Genomic DNA, 25,649 nt, shown 5'->3' with positions numbered 1-25,649 from the left:
ACATAAAAGATAATGGATAATTTGCATATTTAATGAACTTTCCTAATTAGGGATATATATCTGATTTGGCTTGATCAAAATTGACAAAACTTGGTATGTATATTGAAGATACTATGATTTAACATTATTGAAAGTCATTAAGCATTTTTACTTCATCAAACTCTTAATTTGCATATTTAATGAACTTTTGAAATTAGGGATATTTATTTGAATTGACTTGACCAAAATTGATGAAACTTGCTATGTACATTAAAGATACTATGATCTAACATTTTTGAAAGTCATTAAGCATTTTTACTTCAGCCAAATACTTATTTGCATATTTAATAAACTTTCCTAATTAGATATATATATCTGAATTGACTTGACCAAAGTTAATGAAACTTGCTATGTACATTGAAGATACTATGATATAACATTATTGAAAATCATTAAGCTGTTTTACTTCAGCCAATTCCCTATTTACATATTTAATGAACTTTACTAATTAGGGATATATATCTGAATTGACTCGACTGAGGTTGATGAATCTTGCTACATATATTGAAGATACTATAAAACAACATTATTGAAAGTCATTAAACTTTTTTACTTCAGCCAATTTCTAATTTGCATATTTAATGAACTTTCCGAATTAGTGATGTTTCTCTGTATTGACTGGACCAAATTTGACGAAACTTGCTATGTACATAGCAGATACTATGATACAACATTGAAAGTCATTAAGAATTTTTACTTTAGCCAATTCCTTATTTGTAAGTTTAATGAACTTTCCTAATTAAGGGTATTTATATGTCTTGACTAGACCAAAGTTGACGAATTGCTTTTTACATTAAAGATATTATGATACGAGATTATTGAGAGTCATTTAACATTTTTACTTCAGCCAATTCCTAATTTGCATTTTAATGAGAACATTTCAGTCAATTCCTAATTTGCATATTTTAATGAACTTTCCTGATTGGGGATATATACTTGGCTTTAGAATCAATCTGTGGTAAATATTATTCATTATGTTGATCATAACACTTTCAATGAAGTTGCAAACATGTGGCGAAGGTTCAAATTTACAAATAACTGCAATATATAATGAAACACGTGAGCATTTACAGTTCATATCTGGTTTCTACATATGCACTATAGTTTCAAATGAGATATTCAATGTCATAGCTAAGTAATATCAAGTGTTTGACAAATTGATTTTTATCAAAGTTTTTTACCAAAGTTGATGTAATCTACCCTAAATATGTATCCCTTTATTCTTTGAGTAAACTATTGCTATAATACTAAATTTACATTCTCTGTTTTTTGAAAAGATATAGTATGAATATTTGCAAAAAAGTGATTGCAGTACACCCTTAACAAACACACATCTTTTCAAGTGTTTTCAGTATTTCTTATCAAAAGTGATATGCTATATCTTTTCAAAAAAACAGAGAATAAAAATTTAGTATTACTGATGAGTATGTGCGGTTGATGGCTGATGTATGAATTACTCGGCTTAAGTTGAGAGATAGTTTAAGGTGTGATGAATGGTTGCAATGATGCACCAGAGGTTACACAAGAGAAAGACTCGTCTCTATACATTTAAATGCTTTTTTGCTAGGACTTGTAGATTAAAATATGTCTAAACAAATGGAACTAGTCTTTAGTTGGTGATCACCATCTATTTGACTTACAGATTGATATATGGCTGGTGCCACACATGGGGCAGGATATGTTACTTTTTTAGAACCACCTGACATCACTTCTTGGTATTTTTGCCAAAGATCCATATATTGTCAACTTTATCAGATAAACAGCATGTCGGGCATCAGGCACTTCCCTTATCGTCTATATATTAGACTCTTAATTAGATGTTATTTGATATTATCGATTTTATTGGATATTATCCAATAAACATCATGTCGACCATCGACCACTTCCCCACTTGTCTAATATTAGACTTTAACTTAAATGTTAGACAATATTACCAATTTTATCAGATATAGTATCCGATAAAACAGCATGTCGGGCATCAGCCACTTCCTCAACCTTCTAATATTAGACTCTAACTTAGATGTTAGATGATGTTATATCGATTTTATCCAATGTTATTTGATAAAACAGCATGTTGGGCATCAGCAACTTCCCAAACCTTCTAATATTAGACTCTAACTTAGATGTTTGATGATATTATCAATTTTATCCAAGATCATCCAATAAAACAGCATGTCGGTCATCAGCCCACTTCCCAGCTCATCCAATATTAGACTCTAACTTTTATCTCATAGTGAAATGCCTTCTACTGTTGGGGTGATTTAATACGACATCTGGAATTATCCTGGATCCAAATTTCTCATCAATTCTTGTGTGTCTTACATAGAAAAGTTGCAAAAATTGGTCCACAATGAAAAAATTCACCTCAGCTTTGTTTTCTGGATCAAATTTTCCAACAAATTGATGATTATGTTCACAGCCGTCGAAACTGTCTCACAACATATCCTGGGTTGGTGTAGGTCAATTAAGGTCACAAACTGAGAAAATTACCTAAAATATGAAACTTTGGGGGTTTCCCAACACTTTGAGCAGAAAATTTATCTCATAACATCCCTCAGGACTTTTGTACCAAATTACAAAGTTATCAGACAAGTAATTTTGGGAACAAGTTTTCTTGACCAAAAGTGACAAAATTGTCTTAAAAATTCAAATTTGTATATTTCAGGACAATTTCTACATATCTAATTATTGTCATCTCTGGAGATCTGTGTACCAAATATAAAAGCTGTCTGTCCAGGGACTTTAAAAAGAGAATACTTTTAAGATTTTTGACCAAAAATGATAAAAATTGCCCAAAATAGTAATTTTCCCAATTTTGTCATAATTTCAATTAATTAGAAGAGTAACACCCTCTCAAACATCCAACCAAAATTTGAGAGTGATTGGGCTGGCGGTTTAAGAGAAGAAGAATTTTTACTTAAAATGAGAAAAATCACCAAAATAATCAGCAAAAATACAAAATTAAAGATATCTTCACGATATTCATAAACTGTATAAAGTTCACCTAAGGTATTTGCACAAAAATTTTCAAAGCAGTCAAAACAGCGGTTCTCGAGTTATTAATTATCAAGTTAGCTTGACTGTTGATAGTCTATTATACACCAGAATTATTTTATTGTAGGCCTTGGAAAACTTCCATTGCTGAAATAATACGCCATTTAAGCATTTTTTATATCATAACACAATGGTTCAATCAATGTATATTCATCGTATTTGATTTGACATGCTCTGGATTTGAGTCGTTCAAATAAGAAAGACACCTTGTGCATGCGTACACACACATCCTCAACATCCTTTAACATGCTTCACTTGAACATGAATTAAATCACGAAGAGAAGACAGTTTTCGTGAATTGCTCATAAAACACAGTATAATTTTATTGTTCTCTCAACAAACTGTACACTTTTTACTTCTAGCTTATACTAGTATATTAAACATTTACAAGACCATGCACGAACGTACAGTTCATTGAAATCGCTCAGAAGGTTATTAAAACTTGCATGATTTAAAAAAAAGAGAGAAAATAAAGCATAAATAAAATAAAAATTAAATCTCGTTATAAGTCGTATGTGGTATAAAATATGTTATATAAATGTTTAATAAAAAAAATGGCTGACTTTCTCCCTTTAAGTGTGCTGTGACAGTGGTTCCTCCAGACATCACTGGACATGTGAAATTCCATCGAGTTCGAAAATCTCCCAAGTTTTTGACTTGAGATCTGTTGGCAAGCTCCTTGAAAGACCTCGCTACAGTTTATATTGCCTATATATACTATATGTGTGAACTGGTTATATTATGTGATGTTCAAGTGCAATATGTGTTATTTACACAGAATGGCTTCCACACAGACAGAAGTACTGGTACTGCGCACACACAAAGAAATTAATACATTTCACTGTTCCTACAATCCACCATGTGCATTACCATATAATACAGAAACTGTTACAGTTCCAAAAAATGCCAACGACTCAAATACAGCTTTGACACAAACAAAGTCTCCAGTCTTCATACATATTAAACAGTGCTTCACAGACTTGTCACAAATGCAGAACAAAGTTATCCATGTGCTGTTCACAATGTTTTGATGCAGATAAATGCATGCAGGTATATTTTTCATCATTGCTTGAATAGGTATGTCCAGAACCAATTTTCAATGACCTATTTTAAATGACCTATTTTCACTGCTCTCTGTGATGAAAGCATCAGCTCTTTTCTTTTTATAATGATGTCCTACTGATTGTCTCTGCCTGTGCCTGTATCTCTCTCTCTCTCTCCCTCTCTCTCTCTCTCTCTCTCTCTGGCTTTCCTGGTGTGTTTGCTTAGCAGTGTGTATAAGTTTGGTGCACATGTTGCTGACTCTGTGCATCAAATGATTCAAAATGAGAGAGAGCGGTCTTGCAACACTGATTTCCTCTCTCGTTGCTAAGCGTCCTTCTGCGACCTTAGTTTTCCATGGGCCACTGGTTGCTGTGGATAGATGGTGACCAGCACTCTAATCCACGGAGTACCCTTTACTCTTCATACTCATTGTTACATGACATCTTGATGGGTAATCCAACTTGTACAGGAATTTTTCTCCATGATCTTTTTCTGGGATTGTTTGTTATTCTTCCAGTTCGGCAGAAAGTAAGTAGTTGGATTCACCTCTCTCATGAAATTTAACAGTGTTTTGCCAAAAGAAAATAAAGTATATAATAGATGCCAATTTTTTCTTTAACATAAAAAGGGCTTTCAAAATAATAAGTGGTCATATGTCTTGGAAGCTTATGTGCTAGCAACCACACTTTTTTCTGCTTTCAATGCCACTATCATTCTTGGGCATCAACCTTTTCACCTCCAATTGGGAATTTCAGTGAGCTTCCTCCGTTGCTGAGGATGAAGCTGTTTTTCAGCTCCCTGTTAATGTCTTTGATACTGTCCCTTTGCATGCTGGCTGGCCTGTCTATAAGACTGTCCCTTTGGATGCTTGATGGCCGGGAGAGAGAGTTTTGGTCGTAAGTCTTTGGCTTTGGTGGCACCGGTGGTTTACTGGGCTTCTCCATGTTGTCCTGCTGGATGTTTTTGGCATTTTCTGTTTCGATATAACTGAACACTGGTGATTCTGGAGCTTTCAACACTAGAAGAGGAAGAAGGGATTTAAAAAGTTGAAATTTTATGTCATACAGCTTTCTGCATAAGCTTGTAAATAACCTTACTCTTGTTTCACCACTACCTTTTTTGAACACTGAGGGCAGAAGGCCCAAATGGTTTCCTATGTTGCCTCCATGTCAGTCCAGGTGTGTGTGTGTCAATCTGTCCAAAACTATCTTTCAGAATGTCATGCAATTTGGTACATTATCATCATAGAAAGATTCAGATCTGTTCAGATTTTGGTGGATGTGATTTGCATAATTAAGTTGTTAATAATTAATGAATTTTGCATTAGGATTTATCTCAAGAATTACTTCACCAAATGTGATGAAGCTATGCAGGTACTCAAACTGTTCTATGGTCTAACTATGCTAAAATCTTGGTGGGTGTGGCTTCCATATCTTAGCTCATTTGCATACATAATGAATTTCTGTAATTAGGCTCTTTATCAATACTAAGCGCCAGATTTTGACAGGACCCATGGTGTAAATTGATCATACTTTGGTCTACCTATGATGTAAATTTCATGAGCATAGCATTCTAATTATTGGCTCATTTGCATATTTAATGACTCTGTAATTAAACTATGTATTAATATTGAGGGCACAGATTTTAACAGTACCTCTGCTATTAATTGACCATACATAGGTCTATGTTGTAAGTTTGATGAGCATTTTGATTGTTAGCTGATTTGCATATGTAACGACTTTCTGTAATTAGGCTCCGTATCAAAATTGAGAGCATCAATTTTGACTGGACCACTGCCATTGGTTGATCATACCTAGTGTTAGTACAGTAAAAGTATGTTGAGCATAGCATTCCAGAAAATGTCTCATTTGCATATTTCATGAAATTCTGGAATAGGGCCATGCATCAAAACTGAATGTACTGCATTTGATTGAACTTCTGGGGTACATTACTGTCACTAGTACTGGTTATAAAACTTAGATTTTAATATTCATGCTAAAACTTTGATGACCATGAAGTGCTTATTAACAGCTTATTTACATAATTAATGAAATTCTGTTTATAACTGTAAGCTACAGCAGCTGCACTTATTCCAACTCATGCTGGGGAAAAAACAATCCATGTAGTCTTTCATGGAGGCAGGTGATCTAATTGTGATAAGAATAGTCTTTAGCGTTCCATGAATTACTAATATCACATGCTATATTGTAACCCTATAAATGATATGAGACAAAGAGAAACGAACTATTCTCAGCTGTTTAGGGGTAGTAGTACTCTGACAACACGTAACCGACCAAAAAATTCCATTGTGGGTGTCAAATGGAAAAAAGAATGACAAAAAAATTGGAAAAGTAAGTTTCTTTACAATTTTGTGCTTGTATATGAAGGTTAACATGATGCAGGAAAGTGCAGATAATATCTTTACAGCAATCTAATTTTCCAGCATTGAATGAACAGGTAACATGGAACTGAACTGAAAATAACTCAATGTTATTGTGGTGCATGTGTATTAATGATTGTGGATATTTAGCCTTTTGGTCAAAAGGGTGTTGTGATAAATGTACCATGGGAAGATAGCTCACCTTGTTCTTGATGTTTACTGACATCCATCTGCTCTCTCTTTGAGTACACTCAACCCTTTGCCTCGCCCTCTTGAAACAAAAGTAGATTATAAGAATGCTGCCAAGGATTGCAAGAAGAATCCATCCAATGATTGCAATTACTGTGAGTGCTGTACAGTCACTGCTAGGGTCGACATCTTTTTCTGTCCTTCCGGGAACTACTGAAGCAGAGGGAATATTTCCAGATTGTTATCGAAGTACTATTGCATGCAAAATATATGTACTATACAGAACATATATTGACCTGACACAGTCACATTATTCCCCAAAGTGTACCAGAATACACCTACAGTTATTGTAAATGTTGTTATATTTTTAATTGTTCTGACTTTCAAATGCAAAACAGATAGGCCTGTGCTATTCAGAGAAATGAAACGAAACAAAACCAAACGGAGAGGTGAACCAGTACTCCTGGCAGGACTTAATTTGTCAGTTTTAATCTTACTATTTTTAGTTTTTGTTCTATCTCTATTACTGATTTTAATGATATTCAGGTATCAAAGAAAGTGTTTCCAGTTAAAGCTGACGTGAAAACTGACTGACACGATCACCTGTATTCAAACAACAATGTGAGAAAGTTCAAACACTAATATTTAAGTCACTTTGTTGATGTTTTTCCGGTAATTACAGAGTTCACTTCAAGTGCCAAGCACCTTCTGTCGAGAATGACATTCACCTTTAACTTGCCCATGTTGAAATATGACAAATGATTTAGTTTCGTTTTGCCAAATAGTAATAGCCATGTGGGTATTGCTATTCAGAGAAAGGAAACGAAATGAAACGAAACGAAACGAAACGAAATGAAACGAAACGGGGAGGTGAACCAGCACTCCTGGCTGGCCTTACCCTTTTAGTTTCATTTTTACTATTTGTATGGTTTTCTAACTTTATTACTGATTTAATGATATTTGGGTATTTGCTGAAGACAAAATATATCAAAGTTGCCAGTTAAGTCAAATGCTTGTTAAATTAAAGTCGGGAACATGTCATGGGTTTGTCCCTGGAAGTTGCTTTTTTATGATGTGAAGACTTTTTCACAATCTGCTGATAAGGGGAGCAATATACTTGTACACAGGTTTTGGCGCATAATCAAATAATAATCAAATAATCCACTTGTGTCTGTCGGAATATGAGCTAATAGCGGTTTGCTGGACATATTTAACACTTTCCAACTAATGGCAATTGATATCTTATGAAGTATGGATGACAAAAATGTACAGCTTGCAGACATTTGGAATATTGAAAAAATTTCGAAACAGTCAAACCAAACAAAAGCATAATTAAAAGCAAGGGCGCAAGTAAATTAATATGCAAGACTGAAAGCACTCAACATATATTCTGGCGCTCAATATACATCGTGGAGAACCAGAAATTACCTTTATTGAGATAATGAGAATATTTTACAACACCGATGAACCTTAAACCCACACAACACCAATCAGATGGAAATCCAACTATGAACTACCTGTCATATTAGTTGTCGACTGACACTCGGGACTAATAGTACTGGTAGTGGCTGTAGCAGTCACTGGGGAGGGAGTAGATCTAATCTCTGTTATGATGATGAGAACAACGAGGGAAAAAAACATTACATGCAGTGAAGGGGTGATTGTGTGGGAGGAGTCTGGGGGGAACAAAAAAACAGAGACAGAGGAACAAAGCATTAGCGACTTGGTGTTAACCCTTTTGCAGGTGTTTCTCAATTAAAAACAATTGTGTACAAATTGCCATTTTTTCTGAAATCATATGTGTTATATCTTGTTAGTGACTGATTACATGAATTCTGTGTCTCTTTTAACAGATACTTATACATGCAAATGTTAAAAGCACAATGCTCTAAATTTCCTCCTAATTTCCTTATTTTGATTGACACCAGCAAAAAAAGTCATACCAAGTAGAAGCACATTGACAGATAAAGAAGGCAAGCAGAATAGGGGACAAAGAAGATTTGAGCATCATGTAAGCAATGAGTTGTTAAAGTATATTTTTTGCAAGTTTCAAGAGACAGCATGACAGAGGAGATGAAGCATGACAATTGGATGCATATGTCAAGGCATCAAATGATATTTATGGCATAACAAGATCGTGGCAATGGAATAAATAAGCAGTTAGTGGCCATCCAACCCAAGGTCACATATCAGCCATCTTCAATAAGGCTTTTCTAAAGTGTGATACCAGCACCAATCTCAAAGTTTTCATGAAAAATATACACATCTCAATGAGACTTTTATAGATGTGGTGTTTTTTACATCCTATTAGTGTTAATTTAATTTACATCAGTGCAAAAGGCGGTGAGTCTGAACCTCACATGTTAAACCACTCACAGCACATTGAAAAACAAGCAGCAACACACAAGTCTATCTAGTCTAGAGCTCACTACTGCTTTTTACACTTTTTTATATACTAAGGAAGAAGATCCATAAGTATCTTGCTGCAAGTTTTCTCAATGCCAGCAAGGGGACAGTTTAGAGTAAACACAACATGACAGAGATGTGGGTGTGGTATGTTTGTTGATTCTATGATCATGAGTGCCTGTGTTTCTAAATTTGGATGAACTTATATCTCAGGACCATTTGGGCAACATTGACAGAAAATCCCAAATATACTACTGTAGAAACTTGTAACATTAGCATGGATTACAGTTAAATATAAATGATACTGACATATGCCAATGATATGCAGTGAATTTTAATGATTATTTCTAAATGACTGTTCCCTTCTGGTGGAAATGGTACATTGAAATGAGTTATGTAAATGACCAGTATTATACATAAATATATTTAGACATTACATAAAATGATTCATTCTTATGAATTAAAAAATATTTTAATGTAAATGTTGTTAATGAGTATGACAGCATTTTTCATTGTTGTTTACTGATGGATAGACCATAACTGCAGTGTCACGGATAGCACACGAGACATACACTAAAAACAAACACACAGACTGAAACACATACCACTCTATGACTTGTGTTAGTATGAAGTCAATAATTTATGATTTCTGTCTTTACACTCCACAAGGCAGTTACAGGCCCAACAACTGGAAGTGTGACTGTCTTTTGAAGCTCAATGATACAATGTAACTCTCTTGAGAGAACATTGCTTCAATGTATTACTCTCTTTGGAATACAGTGAAACAGTGTAACTAATTCAAGAGGTAGGTGATACAATGTAACTATCTCAAGAGATGGGTGACACAATGTAACTATCTCAAGAGATAAATGATACAATTTTACTCATTTTTGCTATAGTGAGACAATGTAACTATCTCAAAAGATAAATGTTACTCATAGTGTATCTCTTTATCACATATGATGACACACTTGAAATTCCTTTTTGAAGCATGCTGATACAATGTATCTGCTGTTTAGAACTTTGTGATACACTGTAATTACCCTATTTTGGAGCAGACCTGTCAGCCAGTAAATTTTCATGTTCATTCCACACTTTCAAGTAGTACTGAGCAAACTCTCCATCTTTGTACTGGAATGTTGTGTTTATCTTTTTCAGTAAATTGTTTTCAGCCAATAAGATACCACAAATGTAGATCGGGCACACTTTGTTTGAAAAAGAATAATATGAAAGCAATGTGTACCAAGCCAAACTGAAAGTGTCATACAGACACAACATGCAAAACTAAGATTTGTGTATAAAATGTATGTGCTTGAAAAGCTATAAAAATTGAACGCTCATACTGAAGTGAACGATACCAGATGATGTGTATGGAATCATCGCACATGCCAACTTATGGCTGACATGCTTGCAAAAAGCATACAGGAACTTATGAAAAGAAAGAGACATAAACACATGAACATGAAAACAGAAATTGAATAAAACACAAAAGAGAAAAAAAACCATAAGCAAAGCATGAGAACTAACCGGTTGGGGGTTCTGGGCATTCACAGGTGATCTCTGGGCGGTGGGTGTGATGGTTGACAGCAAATAATGAACAGCAGGTGACAAAATAAATGGTTGCCCGCACACAATGGACACAATGGAATGGAATGAAATGGAAAGGGGAAAAAATAAAAATATTTCATTAATGTTACTGTAATAAATGAAAAGAAATATTATTTGGTGACTTATAAGTCCATAGGGCCGGGCAACTTGAGAGTTGCAGGTCACAATAATAAATAAATACTACTATTACTACTACTACCATTGAAACATTACATCATTATTTTACACACTTTAAAAACCACAAGATATATCTATATATATATATATATATATATATATATATATATATATATATATATATATATATATATATATATATATATATATATATATATATATATATATATATATATATATATATGTACATGTCGTACTAGAGGGGTTTATAGGCATTTTACAGAAACCAAAAGCCATTTTTGGAAGAAGACAAAGTGACAAAGTGACAAGCACTCTGTAAAGCTTTAATGTTTGATGTACAAGCATGTTTTTTCAATAGTTGCCTCTTTCTTTCATCGAGACCCAACACAAGTAAACACTGACTGAGGTTTTTGATTGAGCTACAGTATAGACAGAGATAGTAACATTTGCATACCAGTAGACAAGAACACATGAGTCTTGAATGATACGATAGCATGCACACAGGGAGAAAAAAGTACTACTTTTCACTTTCCCTAAAGTAACACTGATTCCCTTCCACTGAATTTGTGTAGAACAATTGCTGTAAGTGTGGTGTGATTATCGTACTTGTATTGTGCATAGCAAATCATTTATTGGTCTTTATTCCACCACCATGTCTGCAACTAAATCTGGTCTTTCACTAGCAAAAATGTGTACAGCACCAATAGTTTTTTATTATCAACTGTTTTGTATTGAAACTTGACCATAAATGTCTCTTATCTCACACACTAGGCAATAAATTATCTTTCTGGTTTTGGCTGATTTGATATTTTGTTTTGAGAAAATGAACATGTACCTCTCATATGTCACATCTTAATAACTGAGAGGGGGTTCAATAAAACAAACACAATGACACTTAAATACAACTATTGTTGATGCGAAGAAAAGATACAAAGTTAAATCTGATAATTAAATGATGTGGTTTCATATTCTAACCCTGACACCACTTCATCTCTCTGAGCAGATCCAAACTTCTCCTTTCAAAGTGTCGGGGAACAGATATAGACCCAACAACGGAGACAAAAGACTTAATTGACACACAAATTGCCTTTAAAATTTACAGGTAAAGTTGCTTTCATGCCTTTAACCTGTTCTCTCCACATTCATCATCTATAACAATGGGTGCGGCCCAAACCATGGTGGTGACAGGGTTAATGTGACACACATTAGAATTGTTTCTCATGATGCAAAAGAACACTAGCATTTATCTGAAATAACCATCTTTTGCATCTTCTGCATTAAAAGCACAATGCCTGATTATGGCCAAAATTCTCTCAAACCTTTAATTTGCTGACTAAAATTATTGGATTAGCAATACATTGTAAAATTATTTTAATTTGATTTTTTTTAATCAAATTCAAGAATTTGATGTCACTTTACTGTATGTGAGCAATGACTGCAACCTCAGCATTGAAGAGGTTAAGCCAATTGTTTCAATTTTGCTCTACCTTTCATCAGTTTTTCTCGGTAGTAACTTACCTTCGACAGGACAATTCTCTCTGGCAGTGATATTTTGTTTGACAATGCTGAAAAAAATACCAGTCATGTCACATACTGTACACAATGGTTATGTCAAGACACATCAAAAATAAATCCCTGTTCCACAATAGTGTATACTCACAATCTCTTTATACAATAAGTCTTCTGCCATTTGCATTTGAATTTATAGAATTAATTATTCTCATTCATTGAAAAACAAAGGCACACAACATTTACAGTATGCCATTCCCTGTGTCACGATAATAATTGTAGGTTTCAGGACATAACATCTTTTTCAACATAAACTGTCATTTACAAATGCAGTGTTCTCCACAAATGAAAATTAAAGGCGGGCGGCTAATTAGCATATTTATTTGCATAATATTTGCATACAATTTACATATCACCAGGGCTATTCACAAGACATTCCAGTGATGAGATATACTTCTGACATTTTTAATATTTTTCTCCATTCAGCAGTGATAAATGGCAAGCTATACAATTTATTTTTAAATTTAAATTTAAATCCTTTTTATTTACATTAAATAAATAATAAAACATCAAAAGTGAAAAAAAAATGAACAAATACAAACAATACACAATTTAGTAAATATATTGCACAATACCAACATGAAAATTCGAAAGTAGGCCTACATGAGAAGTAATCAGTGTTCAAAATAATCGGTGGCAAATGGTGGCCTTTTTTCATATGATCCTCTGTTACTATATGTTTGTCTGTAGCCCGATTGGTAAAGCCATGAACGTCTTTTTTTACGTGCGGCGTCCATGGCAAGTTGATACGGGACTGAATATTTGCACTACAATGCGGAGTCAGAGGAGCATGCCTGCAGAGAAACATACGTTGACTTTAAAACTCTATTCATAATAAAGAGAGGCCCGAAAAAAATGATACCAGGTATTTCCAAGAGAAAGATTTGAAATTTCATCGACTCATAGTTCGGCAAACGTATAAAACTTTGACAACTGCGCGGCGTAGGCTGCCCTGCATGTTTGTGTGGAGCACGCTGGCGCTCTTGATCTCGATCACACGCGACCTTTGAACTATGCAGTACAGAACCGTATGTATTCGGATGATCACACGAATGATGATTTTAGCTCGTGCAGTTTCTTTTTACTTCATTTCATTGTGCCTTTAATATTTTAAAATGGTCACGGATTTTGAAACTTGATCAAACGCAACTGCTTCTCAAAGTCAATCGAGTGAATCGCATGCAAGTTACGAATGCGTGACAGGAAGTGACACTCATGGCTTCAACGTCATGTGGACGTACACGGATCTCAAAATGGCTAACTCGGCTGGCGGCTCGGATACGCAACGACCTGAACACGCGAAGTACCATACTTTTTTGCATCTGATATTTGTGTCGACCAATCGTACGATTTTAGCCACATCTGATCGAAATCACTTTTCCTGACCTTCGGATCCTTACAAGTACGAGACATGGGCGGCAATGGTAGTTGCCTATAGTATAGATGCTTTGACTGAGTGCCCGCTGGCAAAAATGCAACACCGAGCCTTGTACCGTGTCCGTTGTATGAAATGGACGGTGTCTGTACGGTACGGTCGGCAGCTTAACACATTTCAAGCTTTTTGAATTGAAGTCTTAGCCAATGTTCATCGGCACTACGGCCGTTTCACACTAAAAGCTCGCTGAAATAAAAGCGTGACAAAATCGCCGCTGAGAAACAATAGGTCTTCAACCACATTTACTAAAGAGTATCGGCGGATATGAAAGAGGATCGAGCGAAAAAAATAAAGGATCGGGGCCGATCCTGTTAAACGGCCTGGGGAGAACATTGACGATTGCATGCAGTCGCAAAACAAACCGACAGATGTGTGAACGGCCCCTCTTTATTACACGACGTTGTCAGTTGCTGTCATTTTTATTCAATAGGCTTTCAGATATTGTTCGGACAACTGACTGTGAAAACAGTTTAGGCTACAGAAAACAAAGGTGGGCGGGCAAGATAAAAGGTGGGCGGGCGAGATTAAAGGTGGGCGGCGACAAAAAGAAGCCGGGCGCACCGCCCGTCAAAAACCCCTCGTGGAGAACACTGAAATGGACATAAAGCTTAAAACTAACCTTTGTAAATTTCTGTGTTACTATTGAAAGAGATTTGACTTTCACTTTTGTCATATTTTTAAAATATAGAACAATATTTTAGAAGGAATAAAATTGTAAACTTACATATTGGGTTTGTAAATTTTACATGTCTTTGAATTTCCATCCCAACCACAGTAGGGGTCTTGAACACATCCACTATAATGAAGACAGAACAATGCATTGATGATATTGATAAAGGTTTGACTGAAGCCAGAACTGATTATCAAACTACTGGTATTATGAGATTTTATTGATGGCGTCAACATTTCTACTATTTTCTTCTCTATTGTATTTTCCTTTGGCATATTTTTTCTGGCCTTAGCAGTGAACTTTGAGAAAAAACCTGCTGAAAAATCCTAACAGATCCAGGATCTGAATCCAAAATTAATCTTGTCATTTACATGTATATTGAATATAAGTATCTTCAAACGTATTTGTCTAAAACACATTGTAGTCAACCTAAATGAACCAGCAATTACAGTGTAGTAAAATTCTTGCAATGTACTCACCATTCTTTTAGTTCTCCACACCTCTGAACATTGATAAGAACGATCCCACTTGGAGTGCCAACCAGGATAAACTTGTCAGTTTGGTTCCCTATGAACTCCATACTGACAACGGGTTCTGGTTTCTCAGGATCTGTCACTGTTATTTCATCAATGAGATTGCTCTGCAGTTTGCCATTTATGGTCATAATCACAACTTTCAGAACTTTGCCATTATCTGAAGGTAATAATAAAAATAGTGACAATGTCACTGGTCGCTCCCATATAGTTATCAAAACAAGCTAAAATCAAGCTAAAAGATTTTTTTATCACAAATAGAAACAATTCCCCCAATAAAATAAAATTATACAAATTTCACCAGAATTTGATCAAATCTTACTGACGTCACCCGTAAAAACCTCTACACTAAGTTTCAACTCAATCGGACATGTGGTTTCAGAGTTAAAAAAAATTTTTGATCAAAAATGAAAAAAATAGCAAAAAAATGCAAATATGCAAATTTCACCACGATTTGCCCAGATTTGAGAAAGGTCACTCCTATGCACTTCCATACCAAGTTTCAAATCAATCAGACTTGTGGTTTCAGAGAAGAAGATTTTTTGACCAAAAATGGGAGAAAATTACAAAAAAATTCATGAAAAAAAGCAAGTCCAAGATACTGACCCAAGATGTGCACAATCATTTCAGGTCAGCCCAAAGTACTTACATGCTAATTTTTCATCTAATCTGCTCAGTGGCTATTGAGATTTTCAATAAAATGTAAACTTGTAAACATATATACATATGGCTACGGGAGATAACAAGTGACCCAATGGTCGACAGAGCTCTGCTGTGTTATGTAGAGAGCAACGTTTTGTGACATATGTATTGATGAAGAAGGTTGAGATCTTTGATAGCTCATTTCAGGATGGCCTGACCTAAAATGGCAAAATTAGCTGCAAAAATACAAAATTGATGATTTCATCATAATTATGTATAAAAATGTATACCAAATATCAAAGCTATCACATGAGTAACTTTGAGAAACAAATATTTTGACCAAAAACGGCAAAAAACTGACCCAAAAATACAAAAATTGAAGATTTCATCAAATTTCACTATATCACACTAAGAGAACCCCCAGGAACCTGTATACCAAATATCAAAGGCATCAGACAAGTAGTTTTTGAGAAACACATTTTTGACCAAAAATGGCAAAAATTGCACCAAAAATACAAAATTGCAGATTTCATCATATATTCTGTATATCATATTTAGTTTATCTGTAGGAACCTGTATACCAAATATCAAAGCTGTCAGACAAGCGGTTTGATGAAATAAATTTTTGACCAAAAATGACAAAAAATTCCTTAAAAATACAGATTGGCTTATTTCATTACAATTTGAACAAATCAAGTTGGGCTATCCCTAGAGACCTGTATACCAAATATTAAAGCTGTCAGACAAGCGGTTTTGATGAAATAAATTTTTGACCAAAAATGACAAAAAAATTCCTTAAAAATACAGATTTGCATATTTCATCACAATTTGAACAAATCCACGTTGGGTTATCCCTAAGGACCTGTATACCAAATATCAAAGCTGTCTGACCAGCGGTTATGAAGAAGGAGATTTTTTACCAAAAACGCCTTTTTTGGCACTTATTTGCATATTTTTGGCAATGACAACTTCATTTGAACAAAATCTCATCTACAGCCCATCCTCTATGTACACACCAAATATCAAGATGAAATGTGCAGCGGTTTTGGAGTTTTTGATGTTGACGGACAGACATACAGACATACAGACATACAGACATACAGACATACATACATACAGACATTTTCCTAGCCTATAAGAATAGCTACCATTGCCATATATACATATGGCTATGGGAGCTAATAATAAAAACAGACAATCTCAGTGTAAATAGTAACGATGGCACTTTGAAATCAGAAAAATCTTTTCATTGAAAATTGGCACAACTTGTGTTTGATGCAAGTTTAGAAATGTTCTAAATGCCATACAAAATTTGAATGATCCACCAACCTGTTCCAATAAACAGTATATCGTAGACTGTTTCCTCAACATTTTTAACAACCAGTATCTGAGTGAACCTGTAGTCTTCCCTTGTCATGGTGAACAATGGAAGTCCATCATTATCGCTGGGTTCTACGTTGTCGTGCATCAGCGTATGTGATTTGGCAAACAACAGGACATTGTAGCTGAGACTAGTCGAGTCATTTGACACTGAAATTCAAAATAACAATTGTTAAGAAATTAAATTTAAATTTTGACTGCTTCTCTCAGAGATTCAAATGCTTAAATTTTAGGTTACGGTTAAGTTTCTGAGACAGAGCAAAAAAATGCCAAAGAGATGTTATGAGTCTCTACAGCATCCAATCTGAAGCATGCAGATGTAGTCATTCCGCATTTCCTATTAAAGACATACAAACTGTATCTACACAAACATTAAAGCTACTTTGCCGTGAGGCATTAATCACAAAAGAAGGCAGAAGATTACAACTTACAGATCCAGGCCTTGGGCTGGGCACTTCACTGTCGGGAACAGGCAACCATGCATGCTGGGCTGTCTGTTGTTCCTTGAACTTTCCCTCGTCAAATACCTCGGTGATGCTGCTCAGGTCATAGGTACACACCGCTGATCCTGGGATAGAGTTACTAAAAACAGACAACAGAAATATATTAGGTATCAGCAGAAGTAATTAACAGGTAAAGAACTCATTTCTACCGTCTACTGCTGACTACCATCAGATGACAAAACATGAAAAGTACAGTTACTTATACAACGAATGGAGTAATTAATAATATGTGTAACTTTCAACATCTTTTGCAATCAAAAGTTTTGGCTGAAAGGTACGTGTCAAGTTCACAGTAAGTGGATTATTATTTTTGGTTGAAATACCTGACAGCTTCAACTGCATCAAACTATATCTAACCTCGATCATGAAGTCTATCAATATTTTGTACCAGAACAATACAACTGTCCTGACCTTTTTCATCTAATCTATTTCAGGGGGGTACTTACTTTGGTGTTGTAAAAACTCCATAAAATTTTCCATTCAGTTCAAAAGTATCCTCTGTAAAAAAAAACACAAAAGGCACACTGATGACTGCACATATTGTTAAATAGGTAAAAATAAGAAAATACCTGATTGGCTTGCCTGACTTCATATATGACAAACACAACACAACTGACCAATGAGTGGCTTCTTATGACAGTGTACATTAATGCAACAGCCATACCTTGACACACATTTCAATCAAACGGAAACACATTTCCCCTAACTTCCTGAAGCTGGTAGAGTAATTGTACTTACGAATCTCGTTGAAATAGAACGGAAAGTCTCCCGGAATAGAGCAGACTATCCTTGCTTTGAGAAATGTTGTCCAGATATTATCTAACAAGTGATCACTGCCGCCCTTGTCCTTGGTACACACCCTTGCCACTCTGGAAAACCGGCTCTGTAATTACATAATCATATTTTGAGGTTACCATATCTTACTATCAACTTGTGGTAATGTATTACCTTGAATGGAAATGATTATTGGACCAGTTTAATGTCACATTGCTATAGATATGAAATAAATCTTTTTAATAGACCTGTACTGTCCATATCTGTTTCAGCCTGCCCAGTTTGACCCTCACAATACAGCCAAAAATTTTAAACATTTGTGACTACAGGAAATTTGACTATGCAGACATAAAGGGAGGGAGGCAGCATGTTGATCAGAAGTGTGAAACTCCTGTAAATCATCTACTCAGCAAACATATCAAAGATCAAAAGATTCTGTGTTACATCGAGCATTAAAGTAATTGTTTCATGTAGTGGGTGGCAGAGAGGAAAGAACTTGAATAAACAAATCACATTGTTCTGATGGATTTTTTGAAACTAAAAATTTTCTCACCTTGCCAACACTATTATACTCAACTGCAGTCTCCCGCAGGAAGAAAAATACTTCCTCGCCGAGATGATAGGATGAAATAAAATCAGGTTCTGAAAAATGAACAGGGATGGATAAAGAGATGAAAAAAATTGGGCAAAAGCCAAGCACGTACATGAATGCAAAACAAGTAACATTCTACAACTTGTATGTAATGACATATGAAATGAACATTGTTCAATTTTTGTTGATGTCAACTTGTGTGCTTTGAAAAATACAAATTTCATGTGCATGGTTCTCTTCTATAAACTTTAACCAGCATCAGCCTGCATTCAGGACAAGCTGAAATCACCTGATATATTTTGTGCATTCCAAAGACAGAAATATACTCTTTGATTCTGTTGGCTAGGTCAGAGAATAGCAAGTCTGATTCACATGAACGTATTTCACTTTGTGTTTTCCCTGATACAATAAACACGTTTCTTCACAACTCAGTGATGTCAACCTTCTGTTTCATTTCAGGTGACAGTGACAAATGTTCCCATGGTCCTTTTGATCAAATGTCCACAAAAAATATCTTGACTTTTTGGAATGTTAATCACAGGAATCACCGTTAAAATTTTATTCAAGAGACAAAGTCTACTTCATGTTCCTGATTGGAATCTGTATATTCTACCTGTGAGTTGGCTTAGAAAAGCTGGCTGTTCAGCATGTTCCAGAACAATATCCTTTATTTTTACCATGATTCAAATTCAAAATCCTGGAATCACAAGCTGTCAATTATCCATTACCCACAAATACCAATTTTCACTCAGGTGTTAGTGATGCCTACATGTAATTTCACCTGAAGTCAATATTCGTACCCAACTTTTTAACAACCACAAGGTAAATTTAAAAGAACAATGTATCCAATTTTTTTCATGTCCAAATATGGATGAAAGCATGAACAAAGTAGGTACTATCATGGTATCACACTGAAACTAAAACTGTTTGAAAACTGACAAAACTGACTTCAATTACGAAGTGAAAAGGCAAGTTTCCGAAACCTTACCATTCAACCATTTGGAATCAGAATCCTCTGTTACGAGGTCCGTTTGAAGCATGACGGCATTTGTATCTGCACTGCGAACTACTGCTGATTTAGTGCCTATGGAGTCCAACACGGTACCAGCGTAAAGGTCCCCATCTAAGTGTGACAACAGAAAGAAGAATTAATTTCTGAGTCCACCACCTGCTAAGGCTTCATTTAATGTACAACCATGTATTTGTACAAGGTTTCCCATAAATTTGATACTTTCATGTCTTGAGACTGCAAGTATTCTCAGGTGTTGCCACAGGTGTTTTTTTCAAAAGCTATAAGATTGCTGACCTGCAATTGGACTGAAAATTGCTGAATAAACTTACCTGCAAAGATTGCTTGAGTCCGCTGACCAGCAGCGAAGGGTGCTTTGTATAAACCATTTATCGTATCACTGTTGGTAAGACTAGAATCCTGTAACAGACAAAGTGGGAAAAATGTTGGAGGCCTCATTAAATTTGTTACTACCATGCTAATTAAGTTCCCTTCAAAGCAGAGATATATGTGACCTGTTTCTCTCCTACTTCAAATGGTTTTTGTTTGTTTCCTTGGCAGTACATATTACATTAATTTTTAGTTTTTGTACAAATCCATAATTGCAAATCTTTTAAAGTTGCTTATCTGTTTTCAGTGATAATTAACTTTTCTAATCAGATCAAATTGTCATGATCAGAAAGACACCCTCTAAGAGATAAAACTCAATACTCACATTAAAGTACTTGCAGCTCGGCGCATTGGCATTGGTACCACACACAAGAAGTCTGTTTTTGTTTTGTTCAATAACAGTAATAAAATTTTGGCATTCCTCCTCTTCTTTGATTAACTTACAAAACCTCTTGTCATCTTCATGTGGCGGCCATGAAATGTCATGTTGTAAATGAAAATTTCTGTTTGTGTCATACGCATATAATGAATTATTCGACCCAATATAAAGAATTCCATCTATGAGTTTTGATATGGAAATGGGTCCTGCATGGATTTTTCTGATATCTGAAACTAGAACAGAACAAGAACAAATATTTACTTGTTTATGACGTAGGGCAGGAAATTTCATGGGAGCGTTTTGTGGATAGAAGCTAAACGCAGTGGCTGCTACTCTTTGAATTTTTAAAACAGACAAATGATCATGAACATAATTCTACAAGTAACATTCAGTAGATAACAAGTCATCGTTGATGACACAGTCCCCACTTGTTAATGGGTATTTTGATTACAGGTCCTAAAAGAGGATAGAGTCCTCTTCATTAGGTCTGTGATAAAAATACTTTTGAATGAATTCGCTTGATACATGTCTGAGTTATGGTTCAGGACATGAAAAAAATCGTAACAAAATGGTCGCACAGTGGCCATATTGGATCGCATCACAAAACAAATTGATGTGCGTAGCTATGACATTGGTCGATGTCCTTGTACCAACTTTGAATAAAATTCAAATAAAGATATGCCTGAGAAATGGCTCTGTACATGAAAAAATCATAATAAAACGGCCGCACAGCGGCCATTTTGGATCGTATCACAAAACAAATTGCCTTGCACAGCTATGACATTTGTCAATGTCCTTGTACCAACTCTGAATAAAATCAGTCGAAACATGCCTTAGTAATGGCTCTGTACATGAAAAAATCGTAATAAAATGGCCGTCTGGCGGCCATATTGGATTGCATCACAAAACAAATTGATGTGCATATCTATGACATTGGTCAATGTCCTTGTACCAATTCTGAATAAAATCGGTCGAAACATGCCTGAGTAATGGCTCTGTACATGAAAAAATCGTAATAAAATGGCCGCCTGGCGGCCATATTGGATCGTATCACAAAACAAATTGACGTGCATCTGTATGACATATTTTTGAAGTAATCCTTGTATCAAGTTTGAATGAAATCGCTCCAGGCATCTCAGAGATATCTGCGTGAACGGACGGACGCACTGAGGCACGCACGGAGGCACGCACGGACATGACCAAACCTATAAGTCCCCCCGGAGACTAAAAAGAACTGACTCATTTGAGTGTCAGGATAGAACACACATGTTTTACTCCAGGGTCTAGTTCAACCCAGGCTTTGTCCAAACAAAACATTTCAACAGTGCCAGAAGGGTGCATGTCTCAGGGAATGTACAGTACCTTGTGTTTTCAATCGTATGAACACAAAATTGTACAGAAACAATATGTTTGTGATGTTCACGATATGAATTTTACAGTTTTCATGGCAATCATTGATCGTAGCCAATTTCTCATAATCATAATTTGTGTTTGTTCAGCGGTATTTGACTTTGACAAAACCACTGTCAGTTGGCAGAGAGCAGTAACATTCAGTTGAATAAACTCACAAACTCACCTTGCACGGTTTTAGACTTTGGGACTTGGTCTCTTGGAAAACCACTTGTGGATGCAACGTCTAAAATTACTAGAAGACAAATGCTACAGAGAAGAATGCTCCTTTCAAATAATAAACTTGTAGAAATTGCCATCTTGATCTCTATCTGTAAGATAAAACACCAAATCTCATCAGCTGCAATGTCACAAATGAAGGAATGACAGCAATCCATGTGCGTGAAGTACGTTTTCTGGATTGACAGGAAAGCAAAAATGACTTCATATTTCTTAATTTTCATTCTCTACTTGAATACATGTATGGTAAAACCCAAAGACAGTCCAATGATTCAACACCAAGTTTTACACTCCATGAAACTCTGAATAATTTGTAATGACAACATTAGTTTCACATTCATGTTCTTAAACAAGGAGTTCCTGTATTCCTGATTCCTTTCAGGACATTGTGAAATGAAATATCTAATTTTCTCACTGAGATAACAATTTATATGAATACTGATATTTGCTCATGATCACCTGTGGACTTTACAGTCCAACACAGATGTTTATCATAATATCCATTCTTTGTAATCTCATTTCAGCAGTTGTGGAAACTCATTGTAGAGGGTAGTCTGATGTATGTGTGTAGCGCCCTCATCAGGTTCAGTTTTTAATTAAAGTACCGGGATACAGTTCTGTCCTCTGCTGCTAATGTGTGACTGAAGACTACTTCTGGTTTTCGATGGAGATGGACAAAAGTTTGAGCAACAGAAGGCAAAGTTTCTTGGATATTTGAAACTGTAGAAACTAAAGGGACAAAGTTAGCCATTTTTCATGAATTTTGTTTGATGCAAGATACTACTTATATTGTGTTTGACATGTCGAAAGAATGAATGGGTGACCATGCATATATTCAACCCTGGTTTTAGACACAATAAACGAAACCTGTATCGTGAAAATGAATTAATGGTCATGAACATTAATTCATTTTCGCAATGGTTATGAACATGGAGGCTGTAAGCGATATTAGGATCTGGGCAATCCCTTAAAGGACATTGTCATGACACCAAAAGAAACGGAGGTGCATCCAAAATTGAAGAAGTACTGTATATGCATTTCTTGGATGATAAAAGTGTCTATAGTGGGTGTTTTTTTTAAATCTAGTATTAAACTAGCCATAACGAGCAGTAACAAGCAATAATGACCTAGACAGAACAAAGCCATTATGACCCCAAAAAATGAAATGTCCATGAATTATATTACCGGTACAAGCGCAGTTCCTGCCAATCCTGAAAATCACGCCCTCTATGGCATGTTTGGACATGGTTGCTTGACATATCACCCATAACCAAAATTCCTCAATATGCAACTTAGCAATTCATTGACGTAGTGGAGCTACAAGTTTTTGTACGCCATCACAACATAGTGTAAGATTAAAATCTGTACCAAGTTCCATCAAATTTGATGCAGTATTTCTGGACATATCACCTTAATTACGAAAATTAATTAAATATGCAAATCAGCACTAATTGACATGATACTGCTAAATGTCTTTACGTACTTTTACAACATTGTGAGGTCAACATCTGAACTAAACTTTTGTCAAATTTGCTGCAGTATATCTGGACATTGCACACTAATTAGGAAAGTTCGTCAAATATACATATTTGCAATAAATTGATATGATACTGCTAAATGTCTTTGTACACTATTATGGCACTGTGTGCTCAACATTCCCCTGCCAACCAGTTAAACTAAGCACCACTCATGTAATCTTTTGAAGGACAATGAGGTTACACAGGTCATCTTCATAAATTTGTGAAAAAAAAAGACAAAAAAGAAAGTTACCTTGATAAATCTCTGCTCCCGAGTATATACCCTAGTAAGGTACCTGTACTGGATACAAAATTAACCCTACTACAAAAATTTCTTGGCCAGTAAACAGGCACTTACTTACACTATGTACTGATTGTGATTTTACTGACTTCCCATGTATCGGGGAAGGGAAAGCTTGAATGGTCAGTCACTTCCAGCATAAGTTACACCAAATAGGGGAGTGTCAGCGTGGGTGTGGAAACCAATCAATGGCTCCTATGGCTGTCACTTAATCATGCCTGAGTGTTGTGGCTGTTAAGTCCCCTTTAGAGGTAGTCTCTTAATAACACGTTCTGTCACAAGGTGTAAGCCCGGAAGACGGTTTATCCTTTATGAGGTTACACAGGTCACCCCCAAACTTGTGAAAACAAACCCACACACTACCTTGATAAATTTCTAATGCTCCTGTTCCCGAGTATTTGAAGATACCATATACCCTATATAATATACCACATATTCTAGATAATCTACTGGATACAAAATTAACTTCGATACAACAATATCTTGACTTGATATGCGAGCACTTACAGTGGATTGTGACTGCACTGAGCTTCAATGTCAGGGAAGGCGGGGAGATCTTGACACACTCACTTCCTGTGTATATGTGCCACACCAAATAAAGGGGTGTCAGCATGGAACAGGAAACCAATCAATGGCTCCCATAAAGGCATAATGTATGACTAAGTAATCAGGCCTGCAGCCTGATCAGTGTTGTGAAATACCCACCTGTTAAGCCTGGCTGTTCTCCTTCAGAGGGATGGTCTCTTCTTCTGTTAAAGGTCTTGTGAAGAGTAAAAATGATTAAATAATGCATGGAAAGGCACAAGTAAAAAAATTACGGCAGAAAAATCGCGTATTTTCCGAAGCTTAGTCACTTTTTCCCGCGAAGAAATCAAACCCGGAAGTGTGACGTCACTTAAGGAGCAGCCTATCTAGTATCTGTGCTTGCCATGCCTCTGCCTTGAACGCGATGGTGACCTCTGAGCTCTGTGTAGAGGACGAACAACAGCTAGATTTTGGGATGTACATGGTAGCTGTAGGTCTCTATCACATTGTGTCAGTCATACTGACAAAACGCTTGCCGGCTCTATCGTACTGTCGTCCTCTGTTATGTTTAGTCCTACAATGGATGCTGTTTTTTACATCCATGGTCCTACTGAAAAAACGCTCGCTTGCACTGTGTCAGTATTATCCATGAAGGTAAAACTCTTCAGGTACCGCCGTGGTATTATCGCACTGTCTTCCCTTTCAGTCCTGACAAAACGATATGGGCTATAGGCTGCACCGCTGATAAAGGCCGAAAAGGCTGCTGTCATCGCCGAACAAACCAGGGTTGACCAACTGTACTATGTCAAAGGTCACGCCCAGCCAGGGCTTGCCGAGCTTCAGGGCACAGCGCAGCCAGCGGTAGAAATGTGCTTTACATGTGGATCAATCAATCTTTATGGTATGATACATCAAGATGTGTTACAAATGTAAGTGAACAATA

General features: G+C 35.8%; 2 protein-coding genes across 9 annotated transcripts; both read right to left on the bottom strand.

Moving 5' to 3' along the window:
- Positions 1-4,435: 4,435 nt before the first annotated feature.
- LOC139121519 (semaphorin-3D-like) lies at positions 4,436-17,231 on the bottom strand. 8 transcript variants are annotated; one of them, XM_070686470.1, is made up of 8 exons: positions 17,037-17,231; positions 15,012-15,225; positions 14,587-14,658; positions 12,377-12,423; positions 10,640-10,672; positions 8,224-8,310; positions 6,720-6,919; positions 4,436-5,155 (listed from the first exon to the last, which is right to left on the bottom strand). In XM_070686470.1, exons 1-8 carry the CDS (start codon positions 17,173-17,175, stop codon positions 5,150-5,152), a joined length of 798 nt encoding a protein of 265 aa, XP_070542571.1. In that variant the 5' UTR covers positions 17,176-17,231; the 3' UTR covers positions 4,436-5,149. The 8 variants fall into 8 exon arrangements, with proteins under 8 accessions (XP_070542571.1, XP_070542573.1, XP_070542574.1 ...); XM_070686472.1 differs by having other exon boundaries at positions 4,437-5,155; positions 6,720-6,916; XM_070686473.1 differs by having other exon boundaries at positions 4,437-5,155; positions 8,224-8,286.
- A 62-nt stretch (positions 17,232-17,293) lies between these two features.
- On the bottom strand, positions 17,294-25,501 carry LOC139122219 (semaphorin-6D-like). The gene is made up of 10 exons (XM_070687643.1): positions 24,887-25,501; positions 22,311-22,455; positions 20,681-20,967; positions 20,298-20,385; positions 19,945-20,079; positions 18,918-19,006; positions 18,329-18,473; positions 18,037-18,088; positions 17,519-17,669; positions 17,294-17,335 (listed from the first exon to the last, which is right to left on the bottom strand). Exons 2-10 carry the CDS (start codon positions 22,441-22,443, stop codon positions 17,294-17,296), a joined length of 1,122 nt encoding a protein of 373 aa, XP_070543744.1. The 5' UTR covers positions 22,444-22,455; positions 24,887-25,501.
- Positions 25,502-25,649: the final 148 nt, after the last annotated feature.

Source organism: Ptychodera flava, chromosome 21 (genome assembly GCF_041260155.1).
Source record: "Ptychodera flava strain L36383 chromosome 21, AS_Pfla_20210202, whole genome shotgun sequence".
NCBI classification, from domain to species: domain Eukaryota; kingdom Metazoa; phylum Hemichordata; class Enteropneusta; family Ptychoderidae; genus Ptychodera; species Ptychodera flava.
Note: the sequence above shows the minus strand (reverse complement) of the source record. Positions and strands in the feature narration are given on the sequence as shown.